Source organism: Neovison vison, chromosome 7 (assembly GCF_020171115.1).
Source record: "Neovison vison isolate M4711 chromosome 7, ASM_NN_V1, whole genome shotgun sequence".
Lineage (NCBI taxonomy): Eukaryota > Metazoa > Chordata > Mammalia > Carnivora > Mustelidae > Neogale > Neogale vison.
The window spans coordinates 16,121,353-16,144,752 of record NC_058097.1 but is presented as its reverse complement, the minus strand read 5'-3'; the positions used below and the strand labels follow the sequence as shown (position 1 = coordinate 16,144,752).

Genomic DNA, 23,400 nt, shown 5'->3' with positions numbered 1-23,400 from the left:
GGGAGCCCAGTGAGGGCCACAGTTCTGGAACTCTTGGATCATGACTTGAGCTAAAGGCAGACACTTAACCTACTGAGCCACCCAGGCGCCCCTCTTTGTAACTTTATGAGGAACTGCCAGACTTTTCTAAAACTGTGCACTATTTTTCATTTCTAATTAGCAGTGTATGAAGATTCTAATTTTTCAAAGTTCTCAGTACTATTTGTTATTATATCCTTTTTTATTTTGGCCATTTTAGTTTGTGTGAGGTGATGTCTTATTGTGGTTTTAGTTTGTATTTCTCTAGTGGCTAATGATATACATTTTAAAAAAAGATTTTATTTATTTATTTGACAAAGAGAGATCACAAGTAGGCAGAGAGACAGACAGAGAGAGAGAGAGAGAGGGAAGCAGGCTCCCTGCTGAGCAGAGAGCCCAATGCGGGACTCAGTCCCAGGACCCTGAGATCATGACCTGACCTGAAGGCAGTGGCTTAACTCACTGAGCCTCCCAGGCACCCATGATATACATTTTTTATATGGTTATTTTTAAAATATATTTTTTAAAGATTTTATTGATTTGAGAGAGACGGTGAGACCGAATATAAGCAGGGGGAGCAGCTCAGGGAGAGGGAGAAGCAGATTCCCACTGAGCAGGGAGCCTGATACAGGACTCCATCCCAGGACCATGATATCATGACCTGGGCTGAAGACAGATGCTCAAACAACTCAGCCACCCAGGTGCCCCAGTTTTTATATCTTTTTTAGAGAAATGTCTGTTTAGATCCTTTGCCCATTTTTTTTTTAAGTTGGATTGTCTTTTTATTATTGAGTTGTAAAAGTTCTTTATATATTCTAGACATGTCTTTTTTTTTTTTTAAAGATTTTATTTATTTATTTGACAGAGAGAGAGGGATATCACAAGTAGGTAGAGGGGAAGCAGGCTCCCCGCTGAGCAGAGAGCCTGATTCGGGGCTTGATCCCAGGACCTGAGATCATGACCTGAGCCGAAGGCAGAGGCTTAACCCACTGAGCCACCCAGGTGCCCCTCTAGACTTGGTTTGCAAATATTTTCTCTCATTCTTTGGGTTGTCTTCACTTTCTTGATGGTATCCTCTGAAACATAGAAGATTTTAATTTTGATGAAGTCAAACTTATCTTGTTTTTATTGATAGTACTTTTCATATTATATCTAAGAAACCATTTCTTGACTTAAAGCCATGAAGATTTAAACCTGTGGGGTTTTTTCTGAGTTTTATAGTTTTGTTCTTATATTTTGGATTTCGGTGCATTTTGGATTCATTTTTGTATAAGGTATGAAGTAGGGGTCTAACTTTGTGCATTTGCTCATGGATACCCAGTTGTCCCAGCACCATTTGTTGAAAAGACTGTTACTCTTTTTCCATTGTATTGCCTTGGCATCCTTGTCTAAAATCAGTTGGATGTAGGTGTATGAATTTGTATCTGGACTCTCAATTTTCTTTTCTTTCTTTCTTTCTTTTTTTTTTTTTAAAGATTTTATGTATTTATTTATTTGAGAGCGAGAGAGAGTGCACAAGCTGAGGGTGGAGAGAGGCAGACGTGGAGGGACCAGCAGACTCCCTGCTGCGCAGGGATCCTAGCTCAGGACTTGATCCCAGAGCCCTGAGAACATGACCTGAGCTGCCGGCAAACATGTAACTGACTAAACCACCCAGGCTCTCCCTGACTCTCAATTTCCTTCACTTGCTCTGTGTCTATAGTAGTACCATGGTCTTGATTACTGTAGCTTGCTAGTAAGTTTTGAAATTAAGTAATATCCTGGGGGTTCTATGCAACTGATGAGTTATTGAACACTACATCTGAAACTAATGATATGCTATATGCTGGATAATTTAATTTAAATTAAAAAAAAGAAATTAAGTAGTATGAATCCTCCAACTTTGTTTTTTTCTAACATTATTCTGGCTATTCTGGGTCCCTTGTGTTTCCTTATGTATCTTAGGATGGCTTTATCAATTGAGTTCTATTTTTTCTTTTTATGTTTTATTTTTTTAAAGATTTTATTTATTTATTTATTTATTTATTTATTTGACAGACACAGATCACAAGAGAGGCAGGCAGAGAGGGGAAGGGGGAGGAAGCAGGCTCCCTGCTGAGCAGAGAGTCTGATGTGGGGCTCGATCCCAGGACCCTGGGATCATGACCTGAGCCGAAGGCAGAGGCTTTGACCCACTGAGCCACCCAGGCGCCCCTCTTTTTATGTTTTAATATCTGGCTTTTCTTTCTGAGGCTCTCTTTAGATAGTTGGATTCCTTTATGTATTTAGTAGCCACAGGCTGAGCTGTGTGCTCGGTCTCAAATGAGGGAAGGTGAGTGGGAATGGGACAGTGACTTCTCATAGCTCAGGATGTAGACTTCCATTTATCTGTCTGGATCAGTATGGTGTCTAATCGCTACCCTCAGCTGTGCCTGACCTCCACAGGTCTGGTGTAATCTATCCAGAGACTAAAAATGAACTCTTCCTATTTGGGATTGGGGAGAGGGTGACTGCCTGGCTGAATTGTTGGGGAGGGGGTCTGGGAACTGTTTCTCATACAGGCTTTTACTCTTCTCTCCTGTTTATAGGCCAACTCTGCTGTCACTTTCAGACACACCTAGTGCCCGCAGTCACCCTTTCTGTGATTCCCCAGTGCTACTAGCCTGCTTCTTGTCAACCCTACCCCCCAACCATTACAGGCATCTCACTTGCCCCTTTCCAGGATGTGGCTGCTGCCCCCTCTGTCTGTTGTTTCCTTTTCCATTCATTTTTAGTTGGTTTATATTTTTGTGTTTCTTTTCTGTCATTTTGATGGGATTTGAGAAGAGAGCAGAGATAAATATATGTGTTTAATCTGTTATGTTTATTAGGAGCTCCTGGAAGGTTCTCTAAGGGAAAAGTTGGTATCAGGGAAGGTGCTATGATACTTAGTCTCCTTGGAACCACTCCTGGCACAGAGCTCCTTCACTGTGTTCTGTTCCTAAAGTTTGATATTGCCCCTTTAAAAAAAATCTGCATATTGTTTAGTGCAATCTTTCTGCATAATTTTAGTTTAGCCTTAAACATTTTCATAGAGTTGGGCGCCTGGGTGACTCAGTGGGTTAAGCCTCTGACTTCAGCTCAGGTCATGATACCAGGGTCCTGGGATGGAGTCCCGCACTGGGCTCCCTGCTCCATGGGGACCCTGCTTCTCCCTCTGCCTCTGCCTCTCTGTCTTTTTCTGTCTTTCATGAATAAATAAATAAAATCTTTAAAAACAACAGCAACAGCAAAAGCATTCTGATTGAGGTGAAGTCCTACTCTTAGTGTAGTCAACTAATTCAGTAATGCTATACCAGTGGTTCTCACCCCAGCTTTATATAAGGATCCCCTGGGGAATTTTTAAATAATGTAACTGTCTGCACCCTACTCCAGACCAGTCAAATGGGAATCCCTGAGGTTGGGGTTTGGCTGTCATTGTTGGCTGGTTTGTTTTTAGTGCTCTCCAGTTAATTCCAATGTGCAGAAAGAATGGAGAACCGCTGCTCCAAAGCATTTCATAGTTCATTAAGAATAATTTTACCTGGGGCACCTGGGTGGTTCACTGAGTTAAAGCTTCTGTCTTTGGCTCAGGTCATGATCTCAGGTTCCTGAGATAGAGCCCCACATCGGGCTCTCTGCTCAGAAGGGAGCCTGCTTCCCCACCCGCCCCCTACCTGCCTCTCTGCCTACTTGTGATCTCTGTCAAATTAAAAAAAAAAAAAAAAAAGAATAATTTTACTTAACAGGATACATTCCATTCTATCCCTTATTGCCATTTTCTTCTTCCTCACTGCCCTTGAGACACACTGGCCCCTGCTTGTTTTGCAGCGTCCCAAGACATACTACTACCTCGAGAGCTCTTGCTCTTTTATCTGCCTGGAATGTTCTTCCAGTGTCATTCTCAGTTCTGTCCTTCACCTTCTTCTGATCTTTGGTTAAAAGCCACCTTCTTGGGGCGCCTGGGTGGCTCAGTGGGTTAAAGCCTCTTCCTTCAGCTCAGGTTATGGTCCGAGGGTCCTGGGATCGAGCCCCGCGTTGGGGGGGTCTCTGCTCGGTGGGGAGTCTGCTTCTCCCTCTCTCTGCCTGCCTCTCTGCCTACTTGTGATCTCTCCCTCTCTGTGTCAAATAAATAAATAAAATCTTAAAAAAAAAAAAGCCACCTTCTCAATGAGACTTTCCTCATCCACAGCTTTTTTGACTTTTGACCGCCATCTTAAATTCCTGTCCTCCTTCACTGCTTTGTTTTTCTCGGAATCACTTGTTACCTCTGCAGTTCTTTCATTTGCTTTATATCTGGCATCCCTTTTGACGCATGTCCTTTCCCTATGTTATCAGTCTTTTCGAGTTTAAAGAAGCCAGTGGATGGAGCCTCATTTATTCTTTCTCCCGTGCCCTTCTCTTCTGTTTGTAGATGCAAGTTTCTGACCTGTATCATTTCTTTCTCCTGGAAGGACTTCTTTTAAATGTTTCTTTCAGGGTATGTTTTTGTTTGAGGAAGTCTTTTGTTTACTCCTTCACTTGTAAAGAATAACTCCATTGGACACAAAATTCTAGGTTAGTATGTTTTTTCTTTCAGTACTTTAAATATTTCTCTCTGTTCTCTTCCTGCTTATATGGTTTCTGGTAAAACAAACAAACAAACAAACAACCAACCCTGTTGTAATTCTCATCATTATTCCTGTATAGGTTAGCTGTTTTCTTTCCCCTTTTGGCTTCTTTCAAGACTTTCCTTTTATTTTTGGTTTTCTCTAGATTCAGTATGGTAATATTCTATGTCTAGTTGTTTGTTTGTTTTGTTCTTGTGTTTGATGTTTCTCCTGCTTCTTGTTCTCTGAGCTTCCTGGATTTGGGGCTTGCTGTAGGTCATTAACTTTGGAAAATTCTTGGCCATTATTACTTCAGATATTTCTTTTGCTCTGTTCTCGCTTCTTCTGGTATTCCAATTATGCATATTTTGCACATTTTGAAACTATCCCACAGTACTTGGACTTCTAAAAACATTCTTTCTTGGGTGCCTGGACGACTTTGTTGGTTGAGTGGCTGCCTTCAGCTCCAGTCACGAGCGTAGGGTCCTGGGATGGAGCGCTATATCAGGCTCCCTGCTCAGTGGTGAGTCTGCTTCTTCCTCTGGCCCTTCTTCTCCACTCATTCTCTCTCTCTCAAGAAAATAAATAAAATCCTAAAGAAAAATGATTTCTTTTTGCATTTCTATTTGGGAAGTTTTTATTGACATAGCTCTAAGCTCTGTGATTCTATAGCCTTTTCTAGCCTTTTCTTCTTTCTTTCTTAGGGCTTCCATGTCTCTGCTTACATTATCCATCTGTTCTTGCTTGTTGTCTCCTCTTTCCATTAGAGCCCTTAATATATCTGTCCATAGTTATTTTAAATTCCCTGTCCATTAGTTTTAAAATCTGTGTCTTCTCTAAGTCTGGTTCTGATGCTTGCTTTGTCTCTTCACACTTTTTCTTGCCTTTTAGCATTGCTTGTAATTTTTTGAAAAGATTTTTTTATTCTTCAGAGAGAGTGAGAGAGCATGTGGAGGGGGGAAGGGCAGAGGGAGAGGGAGAGAGAGATTTCAAAGCAAATTCCCTGCTGAGTGTGGTGCCCTACATGGGGCATTGAAATTAATTAATTTCACCAAGCTGAAATCAAGAGTCAGACACTCAACCAACTGAGCCACCCAGGTGCCCTTTAGCATTATTTATAATTTTTAATTGAAAGCTGGACATCATGTATTGGGTAATAGGAGCTGAGGTGAATAGGCCTTTAGTTTGGGGTTTTATGTTAATCTGGCTCGGAGTTAATTTGGGTTTAACAATTGCTCTGACTTGGTGCACCAGGGTGGCTCAGTTGGTTAAGCATACAGCTTTCAATTTCATCTCAGGTCTTGATCTCAGGTTCATGAGTTCAGGCACCCTTGGGTGTGGAGCCTACTTAAAACAAAACAAAATAATTGCTCTAACTGTAAGTACCAGAGGCTTCAAATTCATCTAGTATCCTTGTTTTGGTCTCCCAGTTATCTTTGGTCTTCCTTAAGAACGACTTTGTGAATAGAATTTGCACCTTTCAGCTCTTTCAGCTGTATTCCAGTGTTATACTAGACCCATGAGATGGTGGGAAAGTATGGGGGAGGGCCAGAATTTTGTAGTCTTATCATTAAATCCCAGTCTTTTAGGGGTGTCCGGGTGGCACAGATAAGCGTCCGATCTTAGTTTCGTGATCATGTGGTTGTGAGACTGAGCTCTGCATTGGGCTCCAAGCTCAGCATGGAGTCTGCTTAAGTTTCTCTCCCTCTCTCTCTGTGTCTCCCCTTCACATGCTCTCTCTCTAAAATAAATACATCTTTAAAAAAAAAAACCACCCTCAGTCTTTTAATGAGTCTATGTCCATGGGTTGTCACCTTCAAAAGTGTTTTTTAACTAGTTTTCCTCCTTAAGTGATATAGGAAGAGTAGAAGGACCTCAGGCAGGGGAACTTCCTCCCCCTAGTTAGGATAAAGCTCTGGTGAAGTCGTTTTCGCTAGAGAGTAGGCCCTTGTTGTGAACCTTTGGGATATTTTACAGTGGTTACTTTTTCCTTTTCCATGCAAGAGCCAGGAGGGAATCTTTCTTGGCTCTTCACCAGGACAACCTCTAAAGCAGGAATTTTGTTTTGTTTCATTTTACTCACCGTTTATCACTGGCACCAAAACCAGTGCATGGTATATAATAGATGCTCAATAAATATTTGTTCCATGAGTGAATGAATACCTTTCATCCATGCCCATGAGGTTATTTTACATATGTGTGGGAAAATTTCTCAGACCTAAAATGGTAATGAGCTGATGACATTTCTCTGAGTGAATAGTTAGTCCTCAAATCTATTGATTACTTGTTGGGTTTTGTGGTGTTTTGTGAGTGTCTCTCTAATTTGAAGCCCTACCCAACATGGGATTGTTACAGAGCTGCTCTCATGCAACCTTTAGTAAGGAAACCAGTAAGGAATGTCTTTTATATCATGATCCAGTGTACTTGTTTTGTTTGTTTGCTTTTTAAGATTTTATTTATTTGACAGAGAGAGACACACAGTGAGAGAGGGAATACAAGCAGGGGAAGTGGGAGAGGGAGAAACAGCTTCCCGCTGAGCAGAGAGCCCGATGTGGGGCTCGATCCCAGGACCCTGGGATCACAACCGAAGCTGAAGGCAGAGGCTTAACGACTGAGCCACTCAGGTGCCCCGATCCAGTGTACTTGTACATATAAATGTCCATTTATCTGGACAGACTTTTCATGAAATAATACTTTCCTTTATGTATGATGTACTCTTATATTTTATATTCTGTTATATTTTACTTAAAAAAGTTTTTTTTTTCAAAGATTTTAATTTAATTGACGGAGAGAGAGAGAGATCACAAGTATGCAGAGAGGCAGGCAGAGAGAGAGTGGGGGGAGCAGGCTTCCAGCTGAGCAGAGATCCTGATGCAGGGCTCAATCCTAGGACCCCAAGATCATGACCTGAGCCGAAGGCAGAGGCTTAACCCACTAAGCCACCGAGGTGCCCCAAAAAAGGCTTTTTTTTTTTTTAATATTTTATTCATTCATCTGTCAGAGGAGAGAGCGAGAAAGAGAGCACACACAAGCAAGCAGAGGCGGAGAGAGAAGTAGGCTCCACACCGAGCAAAAAGCCTGATGTGGGATTCGATCCAAGGAGCCTGGGATGATGACCTGAGCCTAAGGCAGCAGCTTAACCGACTGAGCCACCCAGGTGGCCCCAAAAAAGGCTTTAAAAAATTTTTTTATTTATTTGTCAGAGAAGCATGCACACACGCTAGTGAGCACGAGCGGGGGAGGGGTGGAAGGAAAAGCAGGCTCCGCACCGAGCAAAGAGCCCAATGTGGGACTCAATTCCAGGACCCTGGGATCGTAACCTGAGTTGAAGGCAGATGCTTAAGCAACTGAGCCACCCAGGCATCCCTAAAAAAATGCTTTTCAAGGGACGCGTGGGTGGCTCAGTTGGTTAAGCAGCTGCCTTGGCTCAGGTCATGATCCCAGGGTCCTGGGATCGAGTCCCACATCAGGCTCCTTGCTCGGCAGGGAGCCTGCTTCTCCCTCTGCCTCTGCTTGCCTCTTTGTCTGCCTGTGCTCGCTCGCTTTCTCTCCCTCTGTCTCTGACAAATAAATAAATAATCTTTTTGAAAAATAATGCTTTTCAAGATTTACATAGAGGACAGGTTCAGAGGACAATACGCTTTTAGTGTTTTTACATTTGATCTTAGCCAAAAGCCAAGAAGTGATTGTTTTTAGTGTTTTTAAAGAAATTTGGGTTAATCCAACTAACCAGAGGTAGTTTTGGTTTTCCTCTTCCCCACCCAATAAATCCATTACGCCCTTCAATAATGAAATTTTCTGTGTGTCTGTAACCTTTGGTGATACTTAAAACATTGTTCCCCTTCCTCCTCCTTCCTACCCTGGGCTTATGCTAACTCCTGTTTTTGGGAGTGATTTGGATGCAAACATTTCCCATTGCTATGAGCAAGGGAAAAAATTACTTGAGTCCAGGTGCAGGGTTGCTGAGACAGGTATAGCATAAATCCTGGGCCTCAGGTTTCGTAACCTTCCGGTAGTAGGTAGTTGGGGATTGGAGCCTCCTGCCTATTAGGGACCATGTCTCATATGGGACCCTGAGGCAGAGGCTGAGAGGCTAAATGTACTTTGGGATGGGATCTGACTTCTTTTCTCTAGTAATGGTTACTTTTAAAAAATACATGGTTGGAAAGGTCTTACAGTTCAAAATACCTACCTTGTAAAGTCAAGGTGGTATTTTCCTTAATAGATCTGGAAAGACAGACAGTCCCCGTTGTAATAACACTGATTATTATTAATAAACACTGGACTACAATCTTGAAAGACGTTGGAAAAAGAAAACGTGTTATCTACTCTAATTCTTCTGCTTTCCCAGTTGGCTTTCTTCCTTCTGAGACTTCTTTAGAATTTATCTGCTTTGTTTTGTTGTGGGGCCCTGATGGATATAGATCCAGAGGTTTGGTCTTCCTCCCATTTAACAGGCCATGTAGGAGGTGCTGCCAGTTTCATTCTCTCGAATTTTCTTGAGTATAGGCCATAGGCTAAAAGGAGAAAAGCTCAGGGAGGACATGCTAGCTTAAAACTACCCTCAGTTGAGTTGTCTTAGGAAAAGAGTCCTAATAGATATAAAGATTTTTAAAATATTCTTTTATTTTTTGAGTCTCTAAATAATGGATCTCCTGCTTGTAGTGCTTTAACCTCTGTTACCGAAAGCCCCGAGGCTTATTTATAATCATTAATTTTTCCTTCATTATTCAAGATATGATCTTCCCCCTCTTTAAAATTATCGTTAAATTATGAGAGAGATCAAACATGTAAAATGGTTCAGAGAATAGGATAATGAATAGTCATAAAAACCACCATCTGGATTTAATGAATATTAACATCTTTCCATATTTGCTTCAGAACTTTTTCTTTAAAAGACAAAATGTTGCAGATACATTTGAAGTTCCCGTGGTCTCTGTCCTTCCACCAGTTCCCATGGTCCTTTCTGTGCTACCCCAGAAGTAACTTCCATTCTTACCTCGGTGTGGTTACTTCCCAGCCACACTTTTATACTTTTATTCCATTCATGTCTTGCCACAGCAGTATATACAACTGATTCTGTGTAAGTTCAAGCGTGCACCAATGACATCATACTACACTTAGGTTTTCACTTGCTTTTTCCCCCTTTTGCCATTATAATGTGGGATTTTTAAAAAAAGATTTATTTACTTATTTGACAGAGATCACAAGTAGGCAGAGAAGCAGGCTCCCCACCCAGCAGAGAGCCCGATGTGGGGCTCGATCCCAGGACCCTGAGATCATCACCTGAGCCACCCAGGCGCCCCATAATGTGGGATTTGTACGTGTAGATTGAATTCAGATATTCCAGCTATTCCACAGAATTCCATTTTTAAAGTAGATTCAGTTTATTCATTCCCCCATTGATGGACGTTTAGGTCGTTCACAAATTTTTGCTATTACAAACGTTGTGGTGAACATCTCTGCGTGGCTTCTTTTTTTTTTTTTTTTTAAAGATTTTATTTATTATTTATTTGACAGACAGAGATCACAAGTAGGCAGAGAGGCAGGCACAGAGAGAGGGGGAAGCAGGCTCCCTGCTGAGCAGAGAGCCCGATGTGGGACCGGATCCCAGGACCCTGGGATCATGACCTGAGCCGAAGGCAGAGGCTTTAACCCACTGAGCCACCCAGGCGCCCTGCAATGCGGCTTCTTTGGCATGTGTTGGGAGATTTTTCCCGGGGCCAAGACCCAGGAGGGGGATCCTGCCAGGCACAATATATGCATCTTTCACTGTATGGAAGTTGCCAGGTACCATCTCATTTGCCTTCAGAACTGTGTAAGGCTTCTCACCACTACTTTTTCTCTGACATCTCATCTCTTGCTGGTCTGCTCGGGGGAAAGAGAGCATTGATCTTTTTATTGCTTTACCAAAACAAATTTAGTCTAGGAAATCAAAATATCTTCCTTTTAAATTTCAGTCAGTGATGCTCCAGTTCACTGGGTAAACATTTATGGAGCTCCTGTTAAGAGCCAGGCATCATTCTGGACGGCAGAGCAGGGCTCCAGGGCTAACAGATGGGGCACACATCTCAGCCTTTGTGGGGCTTACATTCTAGGGGAGGGAGAGAGACAATAAATACGAGAAATCCATACAGTATGAACCATGCCAGTGATAAATGCTAGGGAGGAAAAGTAAAATAGGGAAGGAGGGGTCCAAATGCATGTGGAAAGGTAGGGTAATAGAGTGGTCCAGTAACACCTCTTAAGAAAGTGACTTCTGAGTACATGCCTGAGGTAGTCCCTATAGGTGAACAATTGGGGAAAGAACATTCTAGATGGAAAAGGTAGAAGTCCAATAGGAGAGCATGTCTGGCATGTTCAAGGATGAGTGGGGAGGCTTGTATAGCTTCAGGAGAGGGAGGAAGTGGGGAAAGAAAAGAGAGGGGAGGTCAGAGAGGCGTGTGGACTGTATCATGCAGGGCCTACATTTTAAGGACTTTGACTTGTACTTTGCAGTAGACTGGAAGCCCTGAATGGTTTTGAATAGCAGAGTGATGTAATCTGACATACGTCTTAAAAAAAATCAGAAGCAGGGATGAGTCCTAGAATTTTGGGCTGAGCCACTGGTTGGAAAGAGTTGTCATTAACTGAGATGCAGAAGGCCAAGAAGCAGGTTCGGAAGATTCGTTTGGTCATTAGACAAAGAGGGGCTGAGGTTCGAGGGTGAAGTTTGTACTAAACACACCAATTTGGGATTGTCAACAGTTGGCTGGTATTTAAAGCCATACGAGAAATTACCAGAAGACATGCAAGGCCTGAGCTGTGGGACACCCTGCTGGTTAGAGGTTGAGGAGTAGAGAGAGAGCCTGTAAAGAGGCTGAGAACGAGCAGCCCGAGAGGCAGGGGGAAACATCGGGCAGCTGTGATGTCCTGGAAACCACGGGAAGAAAGCATTCCAAGGAAGAGTGTGATCGATCTGTCATGTCAGGTGTGCCGGTAGGTTGTATGAGACGAGGACTGAGGATTCACTGTTGGACTTAGCAACACAGAGGTCTGGTCTTAAGAACTTGATAGCGGTAGTTTCTGTATTGTCTTCTTAGATGCTCCCTAGAACTTTTTAGATGTTTCTATTGCCACCCCATATCTAAGATTATAAGTAAAATGCCTGTTATAGACTAGTCCGGGAAAAACGAGTCACTAAAAAATACTTTTTTGGACTGCATGTACCTTATAAATAAGGCAGTTGTTTTGTTTTGGCTAAAATCTTAAAGTATAAAAGTATTTGACTTCAGCTATGGAAAATGTCAAAATCAGTGTGACTTTATGGTAGCTACATTTTCATCCTCACATAAAGGGTTTCCATTCTTAGTGAAATGTGTGGTGACTTAACCATCTTTGAAGGCTGAGTAACCCTTCAGAATAGCAAGTTGGAGGAGAGATCAGAAAGAAATACAATGGAAGAAGGTATTAATGATGTCGAATAGAAGAGGACTTTCTTAGTGTCTTTACAGTAGCAGTTCTCCACGCGAGGGAGCAGACGGGGGTCCCTTCGACCTCTGCTGGCCACTTGAGACCTAAAAGGTTTTGCAAGATCAAAACTATTTTCATAATAACCTTATTTGCCTTTTCCACCATGATTGCATTTGCACTGATGGTGCAAAAGCGAAGGTGAGTACAACCGTTGCTGCCGTTGTTGGAATCCGGGCTGTGCTGCGAGTCTGAGCTGTTGTCCTTGTCTTCCTCACTGCAGCGGACTTAGTAAAAAGAGAGCAGGCCAGTTTGACTTCAGAATGTGCTTGACAAAGCAGTAAAAATTATTAATTTTATTAAGTCTCAACCCCTATGCATGTCTTTTTTTTAATACTCTGTGTGATGAAATGGGAAATACGCCTACAGCACTTCTGCACGCCTAAGTATGATGGTTGTCTTGGGAGGAAGCACTTGTGTGAATTGAGAGCGAAGTTGCTTTTTTCATGAAATGCTATTTTTACTTAAAAAAACTGAACAAACTGAAGTTACTAGATTGGGTATTTGGCAGACATTTTGTTGAAGATGAATGAAGTGAGCCTGTCACTTGAAGGAAAACAATGGACAGTATTTGTTGCCAATGATAAAATATGAGTTTTTAAGCGAAGATTAGAATTTTGGAATACTTACATCTGCCACTAAGAGCTTGACACTTTCCCAATACTTAAAGATCTGATGAGATCAGTGGTGACATTCACAAATGTGCTTTTTCTGATAGTGTATAATGACATGTGTCAACATTTGGAATATCTACATAGCTCAGTGAACCAATATTTTTCAAATGATAAAGGGCGATGTTACAAAATTGTGTATAAGTAAAAGATCCATTCAAAATGCAAGATAGACTTATGCTTTGAGCCAAGGTAGAGTGACAGAGATGCCGGATGGCTAATGATGTCCAGAATGTGCTTATTGGCCATTCGTGTATCTTTTTATTATTTACTTATTTATTCATTTTTATTTTAGACAGTGTACCTGGGAGGGTGGAGGGGCAGAGAGAGAAGGGAGAGAGAGAGAATCCCAAGCAGAGAGTTCTAAGCTCCACACTGGGTGTAGAGCCTGATTCTGGTCTTGATCTCACAATCCTGAGATCATGACCTGAGCCTAAGTCAAGAGTTGGTCACTTAATCTGCTGAGCCACCCGGGCACCCCTTTTGTGTATTCTTCATTGATTTTAAAAATTGGACTTTTATTTATTTATTTATTTATTTTTAAAAAAATTTTATTTGTTTATTTGACAGACAGAGATTACAAATAGGCAGAGAGCCAGGCAGAGAGAGAGGAATGGAAGCAGTCCTCCTACTGAGCAGAGAGCCCTCTGTGGGGCTCGATCCCAGGACCCTGGGATTATGACCTGAGCAGGAGGCAGAGGCTTTAACCCACTGAACCACCCACGTGCCCCCCCCAAACTTGGACTTTTAAAAAATTGTTGAACTGTGATTTTCTTTTTGAAAGTGTTATATTAGGCTCTTTCCTGTAAATGTTGATGTTGTAATAGTCCTTTGCCCTTCCTAGGCTAGCAGAGACCTAGCTAGGCTCAGGACAAGACAGACAGACTCCACCCCGACAGAAGTAGCACGAAGTTGCTTGGACCTTTATATTTTTCTGGTTTATCTCTTTCAACTGAAATATTAAAAAGGGGTGCAGTTCCTCAGTCTCTTACCGGATATCCTCTAAACCTCCTGCTGTTTGTCTTGCAGTTTTCTGGTGATGACATGGCATCTGCCAGCTCCAGCCGGGCAGGAGTGGCCCTGCCTTTTGAGAAGTCGCAGCTTACTTTGAAAGGTGAGTGGCATCCTGTGAAATGTTTTCTGTTTGAGGTCCAGCGCAGTCTATGGGGAAGAGGTAGAATTATACCACGCCTCTGTCTGAGACCAGATACTGTGAAACAGCCTAAGAGTCTACTCTTCATTCTCACAGTGTTACCATATAGCTGGATTTCTCTTTTCTTTTTAATATTTTACTTTTAAGTAATCTCTGGAACCAGCGTGGGGCTCAGACTCACAATCTGAGATCAAGAGTCGCATGCTCCACTGACCGAGCCAGCCAGGTGCCCATATAGCTGGAATTCTTTTCCTTTCTTCCCTTTTTTTTTTTTTTTAAAGATTTTATTTATTTATTTGAGAGAGATTGAGAGAGCACAAACAGGAGGAGTGGCAGAGGGAGATGGAGAAGCAGACTTCTCGCTGAGCAGGGACTTGACATGGGGCTCCCTCCCAGGTCCCTGAGATCATGACCTGAACTAAAGGCAGATGTTTTACCACTTGAGCCACTCAGGCACCCCTGTCACTGGAATTCTTAAAAAAGAAGGATAAAAGGAACTTTTGGCAAAAATTAATGGTGATTCCTTCATGCCCTAGGGCCCTTTTCTGCCTATACTCATTCCCTAGGTAATCTCATCCAACCTCATGGTTTATTTATTTATTTTTAAAGATTTATTAATTTATTTGAGAAAGAGAGAGTGCTTGCACAAGCACACGGTGGGGAGAGGCAGGGGGAGAGAGAAACTTTAGCAGACTCCATGCTGAGCGTGGAGCCTGATGCGTGGGGCTCGATCTCAGGATCTTGAGATCAGGACTTGAGTCAGTCACTTAACCAACTTCACCACCCAGGCGCCCCCCAACCTCATGGCTTTAAATGCCACCAATAATAAGAACACTGCCAAAATTATGTCTCTAGCCTGGACCTCTTCTTTGATTTATTTCCAGATTTTTATCTCTAGTAGCCCACTTGTCGTTCCACTTGAATGGTTAGTAACCATATAAGCTCCTGGTTTTCCTTATCATATTCTGTATTCAGCCAGTCAGGGAATCTGCTTATGTCTGCCTTCAGAGCTACCCATCATTCCGCCTCTTCGCACCACCTGCGCGTCCACGAGCTGCCATGTCCACCCTAGATGAAGGCAGTAGCCTCCTAACCTGCCTCCCTGCCTCTGTCCTTTGTCTTACTTCGTCCTCTCAGTCACACAGCAGGCACATCAAGGCTTTCAACGTGTCAAGGGTGCTCCATCTCACCCAGTAAAAGCTGAGGCTCCCATGGATATGACCCCACCCACCACTCCCATTTCTCATCTCCTGTTACTCTTCCGCATATACCCTGCTGCGGCCACGTGGGCCTCTTTGCTCTTCACTGTGTGTGCCGGGCACACTCCCACCTCCGAGCCTTTGCATTTGCTGTTCCTTTGGAGTGAAGTCCTTTGGGGCCAGATATATACCTGGTTTGCTTCCTTGCTTTCTTTAGGTCTTTACTCAAAAGTCAACCTCTTTTTTTTTTTTTTTTAAAGATTCTATTTATCTATTTGACAGAGATCACAAGTAGGCAGAGAGGCAGGCGGGGGGGGGGAGCAGGCTCCCTGCTGAGCAGAGAGCCCGATGCGGGGCTCAATCCCAGGACCCTGAGATCATGACCTGAGCCGAAGACAGAGGCTTTAACCCACTGAGCCACCCAGGCGTCCCAAAAGTCATCCTCTTTAACAAGCCTTCCTGATTTCCCCATTTGCAGCCTCCCCGCCCTCCTCATGTCTATTCCCTTCATTACTTTATATTTTTTTCTTAGTCTTGTTACCATTTAACGTAGTACATATGTATTCTTAAAGATTTTGCTTATTTATTTTAGAGAGAGCAAGTGCGGGTGCACAATTGAGGGGAAGAGCACGTGGGAGGGAGAGGGACAAGCAGACTGCACTGAGTGCAGAGCCCAACTTGGGGCTCAGCCCCACCACCCTGCAAGTGTGACTGACCTGAGACGAAAATCAAGAGTTGGACATTCACCTGACTGAGTCATTCAGGCGCCCCAATGTAATTTACAGATTTTTATGTATTTCCTTTATTGACTTTCTCCTTCAATAGAGTGTAAACACAAAAATAGGGCTTTTGGTCTGTTTTGATTACTTTTGGTACCCCAGTGATAGAGAACAGTGCCGGACACTTAGTAGGCTGTCAATATTGCTTGAGTGACAGAAGGTTGCTTTGGTAGCCTTAGCTCTGCAGAAAAGTCACGGGACTGAGAGATGCCTGGTGACCCGGGACAGTGCTTAGTATCACAGCTCTGGCCTCTCAGAGACATGGTCATTTGGAGGCAAAATTGTCGCATCATTTTTTAAAATTATTATTTCTGAAATGCAAGTATTATTCATCTCTTTAATTCATTCAGATGCTTTAAAATTGTTTCCTTTCCTCCAGTTCCTCAGTGCCCCTGCTGGGAAACTAATATTACCAGCTTCTTGTGTGTCCCTTCCAAGATACCTGAAAGGGGATATGGTTTTGTAATCTTGAGAGCCGGGTTCCCTTCCTTGGAAGGAATAATTTTCTGGCAGTGCATGAGAGTGCCCATTTCCCCACATCTTTACCGACACAGTGTGTTCTCAGACTTTTTTTTTATCTTTGCCAGTCTGATTGGTTAAAAAAAAAAACAACTTTTTTCTTTCTCTCTGTCTTTTTGTTTTTAAAAGATTTATTTATTTGAGAGCAAGAGAGTGTGCATGAGCAGAGGGGTAGGGGCAGGGGAGAAGCAGGCTCCCCACTGAGCCTGATGTGCGGCTCCATCCCAGACTCCAGGATCATGAACTGAGCCAAAGGCAGATCCTTAATCCACTGAGCCATCCAGGCACCCCCAAGTAACTGTTTTCTCAGTGGACTTTTATTTCACATTTCTTTTATTATAAATGATGTGTAACATCTTATCCTATGTTTAAGGGAAATTTGGATTTCCTAGTCTGTAGATTCTCTGCCTCTTTCTTATTTACTTATTGATTTAAAAAATAGTCTTGATACATTTTAACCATTTTTGTTGATGTCTCATGGTTACTCTAGTCTAGCCCTCTTGAGGAGGGAGAAGCATTAGAGGGAACTTGATAGGGTTTTGAAATTGGGAGTTTAGCTTTTACTACCTGGTCTAAAAATTATCAAGTCTAGGTTAAAACAGAAGGCTGCCATAGACCTGGTGACACAATGAGGTCCCTGTTTTGGGGCCATATTATTCAGGAATGCATTTGACTTGTAAAGATGTCTGTTTGCCTTTCCTCAGTGTGAATTTTTACCAGTGTGGAATGAGCTAACTGGATAATACAAGCGTGTCTGACTACAGATGCATTTAACCAATAAGGATTCTGTAATACCACTGAGGAAAATGATGGGGGAAGAGAAAAAGAAAAAACAAAGTAGATGGTGTAGCTGGTTCCTCCTCCCATGTGTTTCATTAAGAGAGCCTATAGTGTAATTTGGGAGAGGTGACTTCGCTATTCCTTCTCTCTGCCTCACTTCCCTTATGTTTCTCTATAATGCAGGCCTACAGTTTTATTTTATTTATTTATTTTTACAAAAAGATTTTATTTATTTATTTGACAGAGATCACAACTAGGCAGAGAGGCAGGCAGAGAGAGGGGGAAAGCAGGCTCCCTGCTGAGCAGAGAGCCTGATGTGGGGCTCGATTCGGACCCTGAGATCATGATATGTGCCGAAGGCAGAGGCTTAACCCACTGAGCCACCCAGGCACCCCTAAAATACACTTTTAAAATATAGCAGGGTCCTTAAACATAAGCGAGCTGTTTTATCTGATACTTAACTGAAGAAGCACCGAGAAACTGAACACTGAAAACCAACACAACAAAGCAAAAACTGGCTTTTTGCTTTATATTGAAAGACATTAGATTAGACTCTATTCTGTACCTTCCTAAGAGCTTTTCAAGGTTACAATTTTGGCCATGTGTGGTTTTTTTGTTTTTTTTTGCCTTATTTGTTAACTTTAAAAGCTAAATTCTATGTGAAGATGTGAAATTGGCATTTATATTTCATCAAACAGTAAATAAACTTTCCAGATAAATCTGCTCAGATGTTGAGGCTTTTAATTTGGCTTGTGTTTTAAGAACATGAAACCTTCAAAATATCATCCCACTGATTAATTGTAAGTTATGAAGGGGAAAATGTATCTTTACCGTGGAGTGACCTGACAGACTGCACATTAACCAGAGGATCAAATTTAGTATCCACGGTAGGAGGACAGCCCAGTGTGTATAGTAAGACACATGCAACGTAACCTATGTAGTATTCTTGACAAAAATATTCACTGTGTATCTCATCATGAGGGTAACAATCAGAAAAACAGCATTTGGTGCATTATATGAGACAGCTGGTGGAAGTCTTTAAAAATTATTGTCAGGGAAAAAGAAGGGAGAGCATTCTAGGTTTTAGAAGATTAAGGAACCAGTAACCAAATCCAGTTTGCTCGTGCCGATAGGTTCTTGGATTGGGCGGAAACAGCTCTAACAAATATGTTTGGAGAAATTGGGGAAATTTGGATATGTAATGAATATCAAATGATAGAGGGAGTAACTGCATTTTTTTCAGGTATAATAATGGTGGTGTGGTTAGGTGGAAAAATGTCTTCCCTTTCTTTTTTTATGCTTTTCTTTTCTTTTTAAAAAAGATTTTATTTATTTATTTGGCAGACAGAGATCACAAGTAGGTAGAGAGGCAGGCAGAGAGAGGAGGAAGCAGGCTCCATGCTGAGCAGAGAGCCTGATGCGGGGCTTGATCCCAGGACCCTGGGATCATGACCTGAGCCGAAGTAGAGGCTTTAACCTCTGAGCCACCCAGATGCCCCTCTTTTCTTTCTTTCTTTTTTTTTTTTTTAAGTAGGCTCCATGCCTAGCTTGGAGCCCAACTCAGGACTTGAGCTCACAACCCTGAGATCAAAACCTGAGCTGAGATCAGGAGTTGGAGTTAATCGACTGAATCACCCAGGTGCCTGCATTTCTTCCGTCCCCTTTTTTAAAGGAAGTTCTATGCCCAGCATGGGGCTCAAACTCACAACCCTGAGAGTGAGTTGAATGCTGTACAAACTGAACCAGCCAGATGCCCCTCCTTATTTTTTTTAATTGAAGTATAATGAACATACTGTGTTACATTAGTTTCAAGTGTACAATGTTTAGAATGTCCATTTTTTTTTAAGATTTTATTTATTTATTTGAGAGAGAGACAGTGAGAGAGAGCATGAGAGGAGAGAAAGTCAGAGGGAGAAGCAGACTCCCCGTGGAGCTGGGAGCCCAATGTGGGACTCAATCCCAGGACTCTGGGACCATGACCTGAGTCGAAGGCAGCCACCCAATCAGCTGAGCCACCCATGTACCCTAGAATGTCCGTATTCTTACAAGTTGTATACTGGAAGTATTTAGGTTTGATCAGTCATGATATCTACAATTTTCAAATGGTGTGGGTATATGCAGAGTCATGCCCATACACAAATACAGATCTCCTGTATCTGTATCCTGGGCTATCTAGAAAGATAGTCACTCTAGCCACATAGAACTACTTATGTTAAGATTAAAATTAAACTTTAAATTTAAATCCTCAGTCATACCAGCTATATTCCGAGAGCTCAGTAGCCACGTGTATCTCATGGCCATGCATTAGCCTGTGTTGGCATAGAACTTTTCCTTATCACTGAAGTTCTCTCTCTCTCTCTCTCTCTTTTTTTTTTTAAGATTTTATTTATTTATTTAACAGAGAGAGACACAGTGAGAGAGGGAAGACAAGCAGGGGGAGTGGGAAAGGGAGAAGCAGGGTCTCCTCTGAGCTGGGAGCCCGAGGTGGGACCTGATCCCTGGGATCAGGGTCCCTGGGATCAGCCCGAGGTGGGACCTGATGCTGGTGGGATCATGACCTGAGTCGAATGCAGACACCCAACTGAGCCACCCAGGCGCTTCTGAAGTTCTCTTGAGTAGCAATGATGAAGGCACACGCATAGAAAAACAAAAACAAAAAAACACTAATGTGGTGGGGTGCCTAGCTGGCTTAGTTGGTAGAGCACATGACTCTTGATCTTGGGATTGTGAGTTCAAGCCCACTGATGTGGGGCTGGATTCCGGAACCCTGGGATCATGACCTGAGCTGAAGGCAGACACTTAACCTACTGAGCTACCTGGGTGTCCCGGAAAAAAGGTTTTTAAAAAAGCAAATGTGGCAAAGTGATAGTTGCTGCGGAATATACAGTTATGTATTGTCCTATTCTTCTTCTTTTTTTTTTTCTTTTGAGATTTTATTTATTTGACAGATAGAGATCACAAGTAGGCTGAGAGGCAGGCAGAGAGACAGGGAAGCAGGCTCCCTGCTGAGCAGAGAGCCGGATGCGGGGCTTGTTCCCAGGATCCTGCGACCATGACTTGAGCCGAAGGCAGAGGCTGTAACCCACTGAGCCACCCAGGCATCCCTTATTGTCCTATTCTTTTAACCCTTTCTGTAGATTGGACACTTCAGAATAAAACTACCAACTGCAATATGTAATCCTAGATTGGATCTTGGGCCACACACACACACAAAAAGTGTCTTTTCTCTTTTGCTATAATGGACATTGATAGGACATTTAACAAAATTTAAATGAGGTCTGTACATTAAATCGTAGTTTTAAAGATTATTTAATTTCTCCATGTTGATAATTATATTATGGTATTATCAGAAACTGTCTTTGTTCTTAGAAATATACACTGAAGTATTTAGAAGAAAAGGGCACAGCATCTCAAACTCACTTAAAGTTTCAGGAACGGATGTGGACGTATATGAGAGAGACTCAGGGAAGAGAAAGAGTAACAAAGCAAATATAGTAACAAGTTAGTATTTGGTGACCCTTAGGCGAAGGGTTTATAGGAATTCTTTGTATTTTTGCTGCAACTTTTCTAAATCTGAAATTATGTCAAGATAAAAAAGAAAGTAAAGATATCACAAAACAAAACAAAAAATAAATCTCCAAAGGGAGGAAAAAGAACCTAGGGGTAAAAGTTAGAGGGACAAAAAAGGAAACATTATAACAGAGTTCTGAGAATTGGCCTGTGTGCTGCCAGATTTTGGATATGTTATCTCACCTCCGGGCACCTTACTTAATTGGCCCAACTATTAAATGAAGGGTTCAAACTTGTTGATTTCTTCTTCTTTTTTCTTAATTTAAATTCAGTTAATTAACATATAGTATATTATTAGTTTCAGAAGTAGAGTTCAGTGATTCATCAGTCTTATATAACACCTAATACTAATCATTATATCAGGTGCTCTCCTTATGAACTTGTTGATTTCAAAGAAACTGTCTAGCTCAAAATGATAGGACTATAATTATAACTAGTCCTCTCCCCTTGCCCGTTTTTTAGACTCTATGTGCAGAGCTACTCTCCCACCACGAGGTGGCGTCAGTTAACCTTAGTCTATGTGTAAAGTAGTTCAGTTTTCTACTCTGGCCCACATTTCCCCTCGCCCCGACCTGTTTCTCCTACCATACCCTCTTGCTCCTGAATCTTAGCCACAGCTTTTGCTGCTGTTGTTCTTTGACTTGCTCTCTACTGTTCTATTGGGCCTGGAAAACACAGGTATTGCTAAAAGAATCCAGAGGTAGTTTTGTCCTTTCTCAAGTTGTGGACCCTTATAGGACTCTCAGAAGGGTATGGGAGAGAGAGGTTTGCTAACCCTTATCAGAAGGGGAGCTCAGTCTTGCCTCATGGGTAAGAAATGCCAGTCACATGCTCTGATTTGGGTCCCGGGATCGAGGACATCTTAGGTGTGGTCTGTCTCGTTGATCTGGAGTTTCCACCATGGGTAATACATGCTCTAAGAGATGCCTGCATACTTGTTCAGTTTGGCTTGCTCGTACCAAATAAACATCAGAAATGCTGCCACATGAAGGTTACAGATATAACAGGAAAGGCAGATGGCTAACAAGCTCATGGAAAACATATTCACCCTCACTAGTAATTGAAGAACGGTAATATAACCAATAATCGTGGTGGGGGGTCAGGTTGCCTGGGTGCACATCCTAGTTTGAAGCCCCCAGGCTCTGTGACCTGGGGCAATGACTTAGTTTCCCTAAGCCTGCTTCCACTTGGGTGAAATGGGGATGATGATGTAATTTAGATGATGTGTGCATAGCCTAGTGTCTGTAATAAGTGCTCATTAAATCTTCCGTAACTTAGATGATTTTTTTCCCCCTCTGATTTGCAAATATTGAAAAAACCTAATAGTACAATGGTGGTGACGTGGATATATTGGTATCTACATGGGTTTATCCTTTTTGTGAAGGAATGAAGCAGTTTGAAGAAAAATACTCCTATCATTTGAGGAATACTGAGAAGGGCCTGCAAATATTTACATTCATGCTGATTTTCCCAGAGTGAAAAATTGTAAGCACTGGAAGAATAGTTAACTAAATTATGGTATGTCTCTACAATTGGCTCATATTGTAGCCATTTAGAATTGATTCTGGAGGGAGAACAATTCTTGAAGAAGTGGGAGCATAAAAGATGAGAGTGTTAAGTGTGGATTTGCCAATATTTCAATGATAATTATCCCAGTATTTTCAGGTTAGGAGTGCTTATTTCCTTATGCTTCATAGTTTTAAAATATCCTTACATTTTTTTTTAAATAAATTTTTTTAGGGTCAGAAAAAAATCCCAAACCTATTTTTTTTAAAGAAACACTAAAAAAGAGCGAGAACATTTGCCACAGGGGGGCAGCTGGGAGCCTTCTGACTCATCTTTGACTTTTTCTTTCTTTCCCGTCCAGTGGTGTCAGCAAAGCCCAAGGTGCATAACCGTCAACCTCGAATTAACTCATTTGTGGAGGTGGCAGTGGATGGGCTCCCCAGTGAGACCAAGAAGACGGGGAAGCGAATTGGGAGCTCCGAGCTTCTCTGGAATGAGATCATCATTTTGTAAGAGAGTCTCTTCTCTTTGCAGTAACCTAGGAGAAAGAGAGAAGGTGCTCCACGGGGGTTGTGGGAGATCCTGCTTTCCTGTGACACCTCTAACTTCTCTGCCTTTGGTTCCCAAGGCACTTCTTACCAGGTGTTTCTACTTCATTGAGGTCACAGAGCGTTCATTATTAGCCGGATGGTTACAGGGTCAGCTTTGTGGGGAGAAGAGTACACATACAAGTATCTCCCTTTTGAGGCTTCCCCCCACCCCCAACCCCACCCCCATTCCAAGAGGTCAGCAGTAAGTTTATCTGTTTTCTTTTAAGCTGCAGGAAGACCAATAGGCTCGGATGTGATGAATCAAGTTTTTGTTTTCCAGGAATGTCACGGCCCAGAGTCATTTAGATTTGAAGGTCTGGAGCTGCCATACTTTGAGAAATGAACTGCTAGGCACTGCCTCTGTCAACCTCTCCAATGTTCTGAAGAACAATGGGGGCAAAAGTACGTATGATGAAGGGGTGGCCGGTGTGATTCACTTATGAGGGTGGAGAGAAGAATTTGCAGGCTTGGGTTTCTCTCACACGCCACGGATGGGCCTGGGGCCGCAGTTTCCTCCAGG

At 42.3% G+C, this 23,400-nt stretch overlaps 1 protein-coding gene across 1 annotated transcript in view; it reads left to right on the top strand.

The window, feature by feature from the left end:
• Nucleotides 1-23,400, top strand: part of WWP2 (WW domain containing E3 ubiquitin protein ligase 2) — a 149,389-nt gene that overhangs the window by 8,060 nt on the left and 117,929 nt on the right. Inside the window, exons 2-4 of the mRNA XM_044255819.1 lie at nucleotides 13,814-13,898; nucleotides 22,652-22,799; nucleotides 23,161-23,282. Of these exons, the coding sequence (XP_044111754.1) occupies nucleotides 13,829-13,898; nucleotides 22,652-22,799; nucleotides 23,161-23,282 (340 nt within the window). The 5' untranslated portion in view covers nucleotides 13,814-13,828. The remainder of the gene's footprint in view (nucleotides 1-13,813; nucleotides 13,899-22,651; nucleotides 22,800-23,160; nucleotides 23,283-23,400) is intronic.